The following is a 13,790-nucleotide window of genomic DNA, read 5'->3' on the forward strand; positions in this document are numbered from 1 at the left end:
CAGAAATTAATGAAATAGAGACTAGAAAATCAATAGAGAAAAATCAGTGAACTCAAAAGCTAATGCTTTGAAAATATCAATAAAATTCACATTTAGGTAGATTGACCAACAGGGGGGAAAAGGACATTACTACCAACCTTATAGAAATAAAAAGGGCTGTAAAAGGAATACTATGCCAGGAACAAATATATGCTAAGAAATTAGATATCTATTTTTCTAATAGATATAGATGAAATGGACAAATTCCTAGAAAGACAAACTACTAAAATTGAATCAAGAAGAACTAGCAATTGAAACAGATCTATAACAAGTGTAGAGATTGAACTAGTAATAAAAGAATCCACCTACAGGGGCACCTGGGTGGCACAGCGGTTAAGCGTCTGCCTTCGGCTCAGGGCGTGATCCCAGAGTTATGGGATCGAGCCCCACATCAGGCTCTTCCGCTATGAGCCTGCTTCTTCCTCTCCCACTCCCCCTGCTTGTGTTCCCCCTCTCGCTGGCTGTCTCTATCTCTGTCGAATAAATAAATAAAACCTTTAAAAAAAAAAAAGTATCCACCTACAAAGAAAAGCCCGGATCTAGATGGCTTCATGAGTGAATTCTTCCCAACTCCTTTTATGAAGCCAGTATTATCCTTATACCAAACCAGAAAATGACAAGAAAACTACAGACTAATAATTTTATGAGTATGAATGCAAAAATCCTCAACAAAATACAGCAATATGAATCTAGCAACTTCTAAAAATAATTTTATACCCTCATCAAGCAGGATTTAACCCAAGAATGCAAAGCAGATTCAATATCTGAAAATCAGTTACTGTAAATACATTGTATCAATAGAATAAAAAACAAATATCACAAGATCCTCTCAGTAAAAGCATATGACAAAATCCAGCACCCATGAATGATAAAAATACTCAACAAATTAGGACTAAAAGGGAAGTGCCTCAACCTGATAAAGAGCATCTACTAAAAACCCCCAGTTAACATCATGCTTACTGGGGTAAGAGGGGGTGTTTTCTTGCTAAGATAAGGAATAAGACAAGGATGCCTGTTCTCACTGCTTTTTTCAACATTGTACTAGAGGTTCTAGTCGAGGCAATTAGGCAAGAAAAAGAAATAAGATTGAAAAGGAAGAAGTCACCAGTCTCTATTTGCAGATGACATGATTTTATATATACAAAATCTGAAGGAGTTAAGTTAAAAAACTGTTGGTACTAATGAGTTCAGTAAGATTGGAGGATACATATCAATGCAAAAATCAGTTTTACTTTTATAGAACTGCAGTGAACAACCTGAAAATTAAATTCAGAAAATAATCTCATTTATAATAGCATCAAAAAGAATAAAATACTTAGGAATTAGCTTAACAAAAGTACAAACTTAAACTCTGAAAACTACTATAAAACATTGTTGAAAGAAATTGAAGATCAAAATAAATGGAAAAATATCCCCTGTTCATGGATCAGATGTCTTAATTATCACGATGGCAATATTCCCCTAAGTGTGAGAGCTAAAACTATAATTAGATCAATTGAACCTCATCAGATTTAAAAATTTCCATGCTTCACAGGACACCATTAAAGTGAAAAGACAACCCACAGAATGGGGGAAATATTTGCAAATCATTTATCTGATAAAGGGCTTATATCCAAAATACATAAAGAGCTCTTACAACTCAATAATAGAAGAAACCACCCAAATAAAAAATGGAGAAAGGATCTAAATAGACATTTCTCCAAAGAAGTTATACAAATGGCCAATAAACACATGGAAAAAATGCTCAATATCATTAGTCTCTAGGGAAATGCAAATCAAAACCACAAGATACTACTTCACACCCACTAAGATGGCTAGAATCAAAAAGTTTGATAACAAACTTTTATTCCGTAACAAATGTTTGCCAAGATGTAGAGAAATCAGAAGCCTCATACACTCACTGCTGGTGTAAATATAAGATGGTGCAGCCATATTGGAAAACAGTATGGCAGTTCCTCAAAAAGTTAAATATAGAATTACCATATGTCTCTGCAATTCCACTCCTAGGTATCTACCCAAGATAAATGAAAACATTTTGCCCAAACAAAAACTTATACACAAATGTTTATAACAGCATTATCCTCAATAGCCAAAAAATTGAAACAACACAAATGATTATCAGCTGATGAATGGATAAACAAAATGAGGTACATTCATACAGTGGAATATTATTAAGCAAAAAGGAATGAAGTACTGATATATACCACAACTGGGATGAACCTGGAAACCATTACCCTAAGGGAAAGAAGCCAGCCACAAAAATCCATATTTTATATGCTTCCACTCATATGAAAGTCCAGAACAGGAAAATCTATAGAGACAGAAGATAGATTCATGATTGCTTGGTGAGGAATGGGATGGGATGGGGAGGATGATAGCTAAAGGGTATAAGGTTTCTTTTTGAAGTGATGAAAATGTTCTAAAGTTGGCCATGATGATGGTTGTACATAACAGTGTACTAAAAACCACTGAATTTACATTTTAAGTGGGTGAATTGGATGGTATATGAATATATTTCAGTTAAGCTATTTTTTTAAGATTTTATTTAATTATTTGGGGGAGAGTGAGCGAGAGAGAGCATGAGTGGGGAGGGTGCAGAGGGAGAGGGAGAAGCAGACTCCCTGCTGAGCAGGGATCCTGACACGGCTCGATCCCAGGACTCAGGGATCATGACCTGAGCCAAAGGCAGACGCTTAACCAACTGAGCCATTCAGATGACCCTCAGTTCAGCTATTTTAAAAAAAAAAAACAAGGGAGATCTTTGTGTACTACTCTGCAAAAATCTCCAAAATAATTATTAAACAAGAAAATGAGATGCAATTAAAAAAAAACTATTTCACATCCTATATGTGGTGGTAGTTGAATCTCTAAGGGAGTTAAAATTCATAGAACTATGTGATAAAAAAGAAAAAGATAATTTTATTGTATGGTAATATAAAAAAACTAAATCTTAGAAAACACAAAAGAAATTGGGAGAGAAGAGGATTGTCACCAGAATTGGTAAACCCTGGTAGTGAACATCAAGGAAGTCGTCGAGAAGAAAGTCACACTTGAGAGTACCTTGAAGGATGGTTTGGCTCTAGACAGATATTTAAGAGGTTTGTTAAGAGGAAAACCATTTCAGGCAATGTTAACGATAAGCAAAAGTACAGGGTAGGGAATTTCTGACTATCTGGGGAAGCGTTAATTATTCAGTTCTGCTCAAAGAAAAGCCATCTACAAGAAAGAGAATAGATCAAATTGTGGGTCTCCTTGCGTGTCAGGTTAAGAATTAAGGGGCACCTGGGTGGCTCAGTCGGTCAAGCGTTTGCCTTCAGCCCAGGTCACGATCTCAGGGTCCTAGGATTGAGCCCCATGTTGGGAATCCCTGCTGAGCAGGGAGTCTGTTCCTCCCTCTCCCTCTGCCCCTCCCCCCACCCCACTTGTGTGCTCCCTCTCTCTTAAATCTTTTTTTAAAAAAGAATTAAACAGTGTACAATCAGTGATGAGCCATGAAAGGAATCTGATCAGAACTCTGTCTTAAGGGTGTTACTCTATAAAAATTATTAGTAAGTAGGAGTCCAGTTAGACGACTGTTCTAGTGGTTCAGTCAAGTGAGAATGAAGAACTAACACGGGAGGTGACACTCTGAGAGAAGGGAACAGATGGGGTTAACATTGCAGAGCTTGTGGCAGCTGGCTGGGGAGCAAGAGAAAAGTCCAGAACCTGACTGTTAGGTTGTGAGCCTAAGTGACTGGGATGATAGATAGCACTATCAAGAAAAGGAAGTGAAAGCAGAGAAGTTGATGAGTTTAGTTTGAGGAACTAGGAGACCTCTAAATAAGAGATTTAGTGGCAGCTAAAGAGAGGAGCCATGTAGCATAGCAAAAAGAGAAGACGGCCCATTTCTTCATCTATAAAATAAGAGATTTGGATTCCAAAGGCGGTATATTATAGTGATTGAGAGCAAAGATTTTAGAACCCAACTTGCCTGGGCTCAGCTACTCATTAGCCTTTTAATCTTGGACATGTTATATATGCCCCCTGGGCCTCAGAGTCTGTAAAATGGGGATAATAATTGTATACCTACCTAATATGACTGCTGTGGGGAGTATGTGTACAGACAGGTATCTTAGAACAATGCTCGGGACAAAGAAAGCTTATTGTTACGTAGATGAAGTCCTTTTCGATCTGATGATCCGTTGTTGCTATATGGTCAATTTCTGTGACACTGCTGTTCCCAGGTAGAGGTCAGGGCCAGAGGTACAGGTTAAGCATTCCTTTTCTAAAGTAATATTGAACAGTGGTATGAGATACCAAAGGAGAAAATGGAAAGGACACATGAATGGCAAGACAGAGTGGTGGGGAGCATTATATTTGGGGTTGGGGGGCAGTAGGCAGTGAAGGAACATTTGGATAAAGAGAAAGCCAAGTGGAGTAGAAAAGACAGCTTAAAGGAAGATCATCTTTTAGAATGCAGGCCACCTGAGCTCAGTGGGAAGAATTATGGGACATATCTGATGGACAGGAAGAAGCTGAAGATGAAAGCAAAGCAAATTCATAGGTGGAGCATAGTTCTGTGAAAATTCAAGAGGAAGGAAGATAATTTCTTTCTTTGAATTGGAATAAAAGATAAGAATGATATATGGTGATGCAATTGAGACGGGAAAGTTGGAATGCAAGGAGGCTCATGTTGGAGAACTTCCTTTTTTCTTACAATAAATAAGAAACAAGGTCATCTGGAAAGAATGAGGAAGGTGGGGAATAAAATTGAAGAGTGTTTCTAAGCAGCTTTAAATATTTTCTCTAATTCTGTCCTTTGTATGAATGAAAAACAAATGATCCATGTCAACTATAATAGGTAGTATTTACTGAGCCTTTCATATCTGCTCGGTATCATGCTAAGAGCTTATTTCAAATTTAGAACCTAATAGGCAAATGGTATTACTAGTATTATCCACATATTACAGAGGGTAATGCATGACACAGAGAAAGGATTAGAAATTGCTCAAGGTTACCCAGCTAATAAGAGGTGGGACCAAGATAAGTCTCCTTGAGTTCTTAACGATCATGCTTTCTGAGGTTTTACTTTCAAATTTCATTAAAGCAGTGAAACATTGGCTCAAGAATATGCATGCATTAATGGGATAGAATACGAAGTATAGAAAAACAGTGCGTGTATACAGTGGAACATTTCATAAAGTCACCATTTCAAATAAGTAGGGAAAGGATGGCTTAATTGATAAATTCATTGAGCGATTAACTATTTTTAATTTTTTTGAATTAATTATGACCCTTTATTTTAAAATATGTATAACAGAAGTCAGAACAGTGGTTGTCAGCGGGAGAGTAGAGATTAAATTAGGGGCACAAGAGAACTTTCTGGGATAATAGGAATATTCTATAATTTGATTAGAATTAGAATGGTTACATAGGTCCTTTTTTTGGTTAAAATTGATTGCATTGTACATTAAAAATCTGTACATTTAACTGTATGTAGATTTTATCTCAATTTAATTAAAGGAAATCCATATGTAGATCTTCAAGACATTGTTAAATGAAAAAAGCAAGGTATAGAATGAGACAGAAGATGTGATGCCATTTGTATAGAGAAAAAAGAAATAATTGCCACTGAACAAAATTATTTCTGTGGCTCCACACTCATGTATGTAAAGGTCCCATGGGTCTTGGGTCTAACTGCCCTACTCCACCAAGAGATTCTGCCTCTAGTGTCTGTCTTCTACGTTCTTGTGGTTTCCTGAGTGCAAAGAAAAGACAGATGTTTATGTTCTAACATTAGTTAGGAGTACTGTTTATAATACTCATTGGCATAACATTCTCCGATGAAGAAAGATATTCTGTCAGCAAATCCTAACTAAGAAACATGACTTGTTTGTATAGTATATTTTGAAAAGCAGCCTAGTATAGTGCAACCGGTGTTGAACTAGAAGTTTCAGGTGATCAAGTTCCTGTTCTGACTCTGCTACCGATCACATGGCTATTTTGGACCCAGCCATTTAATCTTTCTGGGCTTCAATTTCCTTGTTGGCTAAATGAGTGGATGGATGACTGAGGGTCCTTCCAGGCCTAAGATTCCATAAACCCATTTCATTCACATGGACCTTATGTGAAATAGGTGATTTGACCTACAAGAGACATATGGAAAGTAAGGTTTTCTTTGCTTTTATACTTTGGTACAGGTGACAACCAAAGCCAAGCAACTGAAGGATTCAGTTACCTGCTCCCCAGGTGAGTTAGCTCCTACTTCATCCCACTAATCTAAAGCGATTTCTTCAAAGTAAATCCCCTTTTATAATAACTACTCTAAATACAGTGTATTTAGAGTATAAATACAGGTTTAGTGGTTTTGGCCAATGAACTCTACTGGTCATATCCCTAAATGGGGTCAAATCAGAGGCACCAACAAAACAATCCAGCCCCCCCACACACACACACACTGGGGGCTAAGATGGATTTAATAAGTTTAAAAAACTATAAAAGCCTTGTACATGGCTACTTTGGGTGGCGGGGGCATACAGGGGAAAGCCACTCTGCACACCCCACACATGCACTGTGTGCTTTCCCCACACTGTCCACCTCGTCACCACCATCCACACAGGACAGCCTCTCAGAATAGACAAGCAGCTTTCCCAGGAATCTATGTTTCTCAAAGTATGTTTCCTCCAGCCTGGAATTTTGCTAGAGTCTCTGTGCTGTTTGCTTGGATCCTGGAAGAAAGTACTTCCTAACACCTTCCAACTTCACTTAAATACAGGTCCCAAAGAGAGCAATGCAGGTGAGCAAACCCAGAAAGTCATCCCCAGGGCTCTGCAAGCTTCAGGAAAGAGGGCATTTCTAGATTCCTTTTCCACTGACACAGTTATTTGTTGGCACAGAGGCTGAAACAGGCAATGAGAGGCTATGGCAAAGAAGCCTGCCTCCAAGACACTCTCTAAGAATGTATTCTTGAAAACACGGTGCGGTGTAGACTGTTGCACAGATGCGGATCTTACTAGAGCATTGGCGGGGGGACGGTAAAAAGTGTGAAAAGAATAAGAGCTATGTAGTTGAACATTCTGTAGTATCTCTGAGATGCCACCGTGGCTGGGAGACAGTCTGTTTGCCCTTTACTGTCCAACATGGCGGCACAGCAGCACCAGGAGCAGCTTTGGGCGGAGAGCGGGTCCCACAGAGTCGGTGGCTCACCTGCAGTTGTGAGCACAGCACAAGGCTTGACAAATTCATTTTAGCTTTGCTAATGGAATTAATAACAATTCTGGATGGTCAAGGACATCCTTCCTTACCTAAAAAGTGGCAGGTTATTCCTTCTCAAAGAGCTCTTTGCATTCTTTGGTCACACCCTGACTCTGTACATAACCCACTGTCCCTCAAAGTGTTGGAAAGGACAGAAACTTGGTCCAGGCAGAACTGGGTTCAAATCCCACCTCTGCTGCTTTCTGAGTCTGATTTTGGTCATCTGTAGATTAGGACAATGATACCTATCTTTCTAGAATAGTGTGGAAATTAAGTAAAATAATATACGCAGAAGGCCTTACCACCCTGTCTGCTGTGCTGGGGGCAGTGCTGTTACTCTTGTCACCTGACCTGACCCACCTTTCCGTCTGTGTGATATGTCCTTCCTCACAGGAATGGTCAGACTCTCTGAACTCAAATCCACAGCTCAGAATTCCAGGCCCACCAAGGCCACCACGGCCTTGCCAGATGACATCATCACCCAGCGAGAAGACGCAAAGCAGCCCGGGGAGGACGACGAGGAGGACGAGCAGGAGGACGACGATGAGGAGCAGGAGGCAGTGGTCCCGGGGAGCCGGCCACGGAGGCGAAGGCCAGCCAAGCCGCCTGAGGCCACAGCAAAGGTGGAGCCAGAGGAGAAGTTCAGAGGGAAGAGGCAGAAGGACTTTGATATATCAGAACAAAAGGAATCCAGTGATGAGGAGAGCCAGAAGAAAGACAGAACTCGTGCTGCCGAGGAGCCATGGACTCAGAGTCAACAGAAACTTCTGGAATTAGCATTACAGCAGTACCCAAAGGGATCCTCTGACCGCTGGGACAAAATAGCCAAATGTGTCCCATCTAAGAGTAAGGTGGGTGAGGTGGGGGAAGAAAGAGGCCTCTGCACTGGTTTCAGAACACCACTGACGTGGCTGCGGCCAGCTTCCCGTCATTCTGCACCTTATTCTTACCCTCGTACCTCCAGCTGCCCATGCGATCTTATCTACCAGTGGTCTTCCAGTGTAGTTCTCCTGACAGCATGGTGAATCTGTGCCCCGGATTGATTAGCGTGTATAAATGAGGTCAAGATCCTAAGGTAACCATTCTACAGATCAGTTGGTTTTTCTCAGGGAAAATTCCCTGTAGAGAACATAAATTTCACTCACAGCAAGTGTGCCAACCTTCTGGAGCATTCGCCCCAGTCTGGCAGTTTGAAAGCAGCACAGGATGGCTGGGCCACACCCTCACCCTCCGCCATGGAGCGGGGGTGGCTGTGGCAGGCCGGCAGGCCCTCCCTCGCGGGTAGAGGCTCCCTGTAACCAGAGTCGGGAGGTGTTTCCCTCTCACTCTGCAACGCGAGCCTTCACCCGAGAGCGTATGTGTGGTAGGTGACCGTGGCGTCGTGGTCATCGGGCCTGCAGTGCACGTCACTCTGGACTCCGCAGCCACCCTGGGCTGACCTGAGACTCTGGAGGCAGGGGTGTGGGTCCGGGCAAGGATGACATAGGATTCAGCCCACCCTGGAGCCCTGACCGTTTATACTTAACTCTTTTCCCTGTTTACAGCTCTTAGGATCTGCTTAAATACACCTGCAGACAGTTTTCAAACAAAACCTCAGACAGGTGGGCGGGTGGGGTGCCCCCGGGAGAGCCAGCCTCACCCCAGTCTTTGCCTACTGTCTGCCAGTTCGGGGCTGTGGAGCTCATGGTGTGACCCTTCTCGTTCAGGCCTTTCCTGAAAGGCACACTGTCTCCTGGGTTTCTTTCCTTGTCGCCCTCCTCTCAGTCTGAGGCACCAGGAACTCTGAGAAATCAAAAGAACCAGTCTCCTCTGCCTTCTGTGCCTCTATCACTCAGTAGCCTCTGGGCACATTGATGTTCATTTACATTCTTATTTTTTTTTTAATTGAAATTCTATGTTGGAAAATCTAGCTCGTGGCCATGAATGTCCCCGTGTGTACAGGTCTAGTTATCTATCACCTACTTGAAAATGATGAAGTTGAGAATTCCCGGGGAGAAAAATAAACCATTAGCAGTTGATCTATTTGAGAAACACAGATTCTCCCAGCCTCTCCAACTGGTTTGCCAGAAGTAATTATTTTCCCTGAATTTCTCTAGCATCTGTCAGGACACAGGCATCTACATGTGTGATGAATTGCCATTGGCTTAAAATGAAGGAGCTGGAACTGCGGATTCCTAAGGTTAGAATATTCAGAAACCCATTGCCTCAGGGTTTGGAAACCCTCCTGTTTGAACCAGAAATAAGCAGCACTTTTATTGTCCTGCAAGTGTTCCCCTTAAGCCTTGACATTAGAACCAGTTCCAGGAGAGGTGGCCTGCTGGCTCGCCTGCTGCGGAGTGACTCCCTGTAAGTGGCCTGCAAGCCACTGGGAACGCTGGGCCTGAAGGAAGAGTGTTTGCCTGAGGCGCATTCCCGGTCGGACTCAGGGGCAGGCCTGCTGCTGGAGCTCGGGTCGGGCTGTCCTCCGGGGAAATGTTGGGGCTGCACTGGTGTCATGCACCAGGCTGCACCAGTGGGCAGCAGAGCTAGAGGAAAAGGCTGATATTTCCAAAGACCCTATACAAGTAGTCTCTGGGGAACCAGAAAAGGCACTAGGAGAAGAAGCCCTCGTACCACTCCTAAGCTAGAATCATAGGAAGAAAATAACATCCACGCTCTGTCCATGGCTGATAAAAGCATCTGCCATGGAGCAGAAATTGTTTCACTGAAGACCTCAAGTTAGTGAAGGCTGCCAGTGCCACTGAGGTGAACAGAAACAGAAACGGATTCTGGAAAATACCTTGTGACAAACAGGATTGTAACGAGGCCCCTCCCCAGCATCACCCCAGCTCTGCGTAGGCCCCGGATCCTCACCCCTTGACAGCTACAGGCAGCTGGGATCTGAAGCCGGTAGCTCTGCAGCGACAGGCCAGAGGATCTGGGTGGGGCCAGGAGAGCAGGAGGAAGAGTCTGGCACCCTCCCTGCCGTGGTCCTAGGAGGGTAACGGGGCCACCATAGGAAGGTCCCAGCCTCCCCTTTAAGGAGAGGCAAACCCAAATGAGAATGATAAATGCCTGGCCTCAAGTTTTTTGGTTCCTCTGAAGGGCCATGTGATGATACAGTGAAATATTAAGAAGGATCATTATCATGAGCAAGTGGCAATCACAGTCATGGTAACAATGGTGCACCTCACACACAGCGGCCCGGGGCCCCTCTGCGCGGTCGCTCACACCCCACCCCGGGCAGGCGCCCTTCTCCTGGCGCCTGCGTGGCCTGGCCCGCCGGTGAGCAGCCGGACCCAGCCAGCCAGTCGCACGCAGCTCGGTGCCGGCGAGCAGACGCCAGGGCCGCACTGACGCAGGGGCCGCCGGCAGGCCGCAGCGGGCTCAGCCCACGACGCCCACTGACCTGTGGAAATAACGTCTCACCTCTCTCTCTCTCTTCCCACAGGAAGACTGTATCGCTAGATACAAGTTGCTGGTTGAACTGGTCCAAAAGAAAAAACAAGCTAAAAGCTGAATATTCTGGAAGATGATGTTCACCTTCATTTTCCAAAATGATTATTTTAAAAGTCTTATGCAGAAATTTGCATTTTGTACCTCAGTATTTCTAAACGTCATGTGCCTTAGTAAAAAAAAAAAAAAAAAAAATTTAAAAAAAATTTTTAAGTGTTGTGCTATATTGTTTAAACAAAGACTGTGTTAAAGGAGAGAAAGGATCTGGGTGATTAACAGCTTCGCTTTTCTCCTCGTGGCCCAGTTTACGTCCCCGCACACGAAGTCAGCAGTGCTGACAGTCGGCACATGCAGGATTCTGAAGGAACACGGGCGGGAACGGACGTGTGAGGATTAGAGCTACTGTGTCTCTGAGCGAGGAGCTCAGCGCTTGCGGGGCTCAGGGCCGGGGGACGCAGGTGCTCAGAGCTGGGGGAGGCTGTCTGAAGCAGTTCGGTCTGTCTAGAAAAGAGGCCGTGCACAGGAACGAAGACAGAGGGTGACGAAGGTCCCGCACTCCGCCGTTCGGGTGGTTCGGCGGAGATGCGTCCGCGACGACGCGAGCCCGCCGAGGATGAGCAGGGCCGGCCTGGAGGCAGCGGCGTCGCGCTGTCCGCACCGGGGTGCTAGCCTGTCCCGCCCGCGACTCCTCCCCGTCACCGTCGGCGCCTTTCTAAATCCCCGTCACGTGCTCAGGGCTGGCGGGCGTCTGCGGAGGGCAAGCTGCCTCACCGTGAAAGCCGGGAGGGTCGCCAGGGCACGTGCGAGGGAGGGGACGGGATCGAGTATATTGAAGAGCTCGCTTTCCTCCGGGGACGGAAACGAGGTTAGTTTCGTGGGGAAGGGTCACCAGCGGCCACCACGGGCTGTGGAAGCGCGGACGCCCGCGGAGGCCTTGCCCTCAGCGCTCAGCTCCGGCGCAGCTCCCCGAGGACGCTGTGGGCGGCGGGCCCCACGCTGCCCTGGTCCCCCCCCCACCCCCCGTCGTCTGGCCGCAGCTCCGTCCAGCCCCGTGCAGGGAGAGAGGGAGAGCCCGGCTGGCCAGCAGCCCCCGGCTGTGTCCCGGGTCGGGGGCGGACGGGCCGGGAGGGGGGCAGGGCGCCGGTGTCGTCAGGCCGTCCTGTCCCAGCCGGGCCACCCCTTCTGCCGGCGAACCAGAGCCAACAGCTGATCCCCCAGAGTCTTCTCCTGAAGCCACAGGGCTGTCCCTGTGCACCTGCTGCGGCCACGGCCGCCTCCCCATTCATTCCGGGGTGCGAGGGAGAAAAATGAGACGGAGAGAAACAGTGGCGAGCACGCCGTTGTTGTGGCTTCGTTCTGGCCCCGGGACCCCCTCGCCTCTGAGTCCAGCTCCAGGCCTGTCTTTCGTGCCACTTGGTGGTCTGGCTTGTGACCTTCTGGGATTCTGCGAGCCTCCTTCCATTCGAATACCCTTTTTACCTGCCGTACTTTGCACTGGGTTCCTGTCCCATGTACCCCCAAACTGCATTACAAGAGTTCTGGGCTTCCAGCTTGGGGAGAGCCCCACAGGAGCCCAAAGATGCCCAATGCAGTACAATCGAGGATACGATTCCCTGATTTGCCTACCAGCCTCATCTTTTCTAGACTTAAGAAGACAAGGCTCTAGCACAGCTTTCTACCTGTGACTATTCTGCCTACCAAGTTCTTTAAAAAAAAAAAAAATTCAGAAAGGGGCCCTTTCCTCAGGGGATTCTGGGAGCCGCCAATTTTTGTTGAAGTAGGTGGGCCAGGGGTTCCCAGAGTTCAGCCACACTCCAGAGACCTGTGGGGTTCAGTGTGAGCAAGGTCATGGCCAAGAAAACAAAGGAGCTTCCAAGAGGAAGTTGCTACACCGATCACGGGGGGCATCAAGCACCCACGGCCAGGCCCACTGGCAGCCCCCTTCTCCAGGCCCAGCTCCCCTTTCCAGAGCCACCAGGGGCAGCCTTAGCGACTGGAGCTCCAAGGCCAAGCTCTGTGACATCAGGCGCCTTGGTTTACCTCTTTGTCTCCCTTCCTCGACTGGAGAAATAGGAAATAATGACAGCTGCCGCGTTGTTAGGACGATAAAGCGAGATAATCTGCGCAAAACCTTTAACATCATGCGGGGCATGTGGAAAACAGTAAGCTCTCTTCATCTGTCTGACCATCCAGCCTTGCTGTTAGCGTCCTTTTAAGAGGCCGCTGACGCATGACAGGGCCGATGGGCCCGATGGGGCCCCCTGCGCCTCACCTCCTGCCTGCCCCAGTTCCTCGCCTGGGGAGCCCCAGCTCACTGGGGTACCCCCCCAGGCACCTGCGACCCTGGCAAAATCTCCTGTTCCAGTTGTGTCATCTTCAGGGAGGGAGTCTGCATATTTCACTAGGTGTCCCCAAGGGCCTCTCACCCCCCAAAAAAAAAAAGCCTCTTTACAGCCTCTGCTGTCATATTTATCCTGACATGGCCCACGGACAGAGAAACACCGCAGACGTGGCCTCCAACCAGTTTCAGGCCCCAGCCCTGCTGCTCATGAACTGGGGCCTGGACCAGCCTCCCTTCAGCCTCTCAATGCTCATTTCCTGCCCCGAGAACTCAGATGTGATCGAGTCAGTGAGTGGCCTCACATGAAGGAGGCCTCCACACCCGTGGCAGCCTGGCCCGGTCCCTGCCTCGCCCTCGCAGACGGTCTAAGGAAAGGCCAGAGCTTTAGAGTCAAAAGAGCCACATCTAAATTTTGGGTCAAGGGCAGTGAGCAAGGAGTAGGAACTGAGTCAGGAAAGTTGTCTTGGATGCTTGGGGTTTGGAAGGAGGCAGGGGTGGGGGGCCGGGCAGGGAGCGTGGAGACAAGGCTTGAGGCTCAGGATTTGGTTTCGATTCTTCGAGGTCCACACCCCAGTCAGACCCCAGCAGAGAACAAACAGCAACACTGACCATTTCTGCTGCATTTGGGAAGCCCTGGGTGGCGGCGGGCGCATGCTCTCCTGATGCCATCCTGCCGCCTGGCCCCCCAAGTCTCACCGGCCCCCCCGCACAGCCAGCTGGGGCCCGCAGTGGAGCCACGGCT

General features: G+C 46.6%; 1 protein-coding gene across 2 annotated transcripts in view; it reads left to right on the forward strand.

Annotated features, from left to right (window-relative positions):
• Positions 1 to 10,885, forward strand: part of DNAJC1 (DnaJ heat shock protein family (Hsp40) member C1) — a 208,207-nt gene extending 197,322 nt beyond the window's left edge. For both annotated transcript variants that reach the window (XM_045787267.2, XM_045787258.2), the window contains 3 exons: positions 6,219 to 6,267; positions 7,666 to 8,123; positions 10,703 to 10,885. In XM_045787267.2, coding sequence (XP_045643223.1) covers positions 6,219 to 6,267; positions 7,666 to 8,123; positions 10,703 to 10,771 — 576 coding nt within the window. In that variant the 3' untranslated portion in view covers positions 10,772 to 10,885. The remainder of the gene's footprint in view (positions 1 to 6,218; positions 6,268 to 7,665; positions 8,124 to 10,702) is intronic.
• The last annotated feature ends 2,905 nt before the right edge of the window (positions 10,886 to 13,790 follow it).

Source organism: Ursus americanus, chromosome 31 (assembly GCF_024610735.1).
Source record: "Ursus americanus isolate L20-20 chromosome 31, mUrsAme1.1.p, whole genome shotgun sequence".
In the NCBI taxonomy this organism is placed as follows: Eukaryota; Metazoa; Chordata; class Mammalia; order Carnivora; family Ursidae; genus Ursus; species Ursus americanus.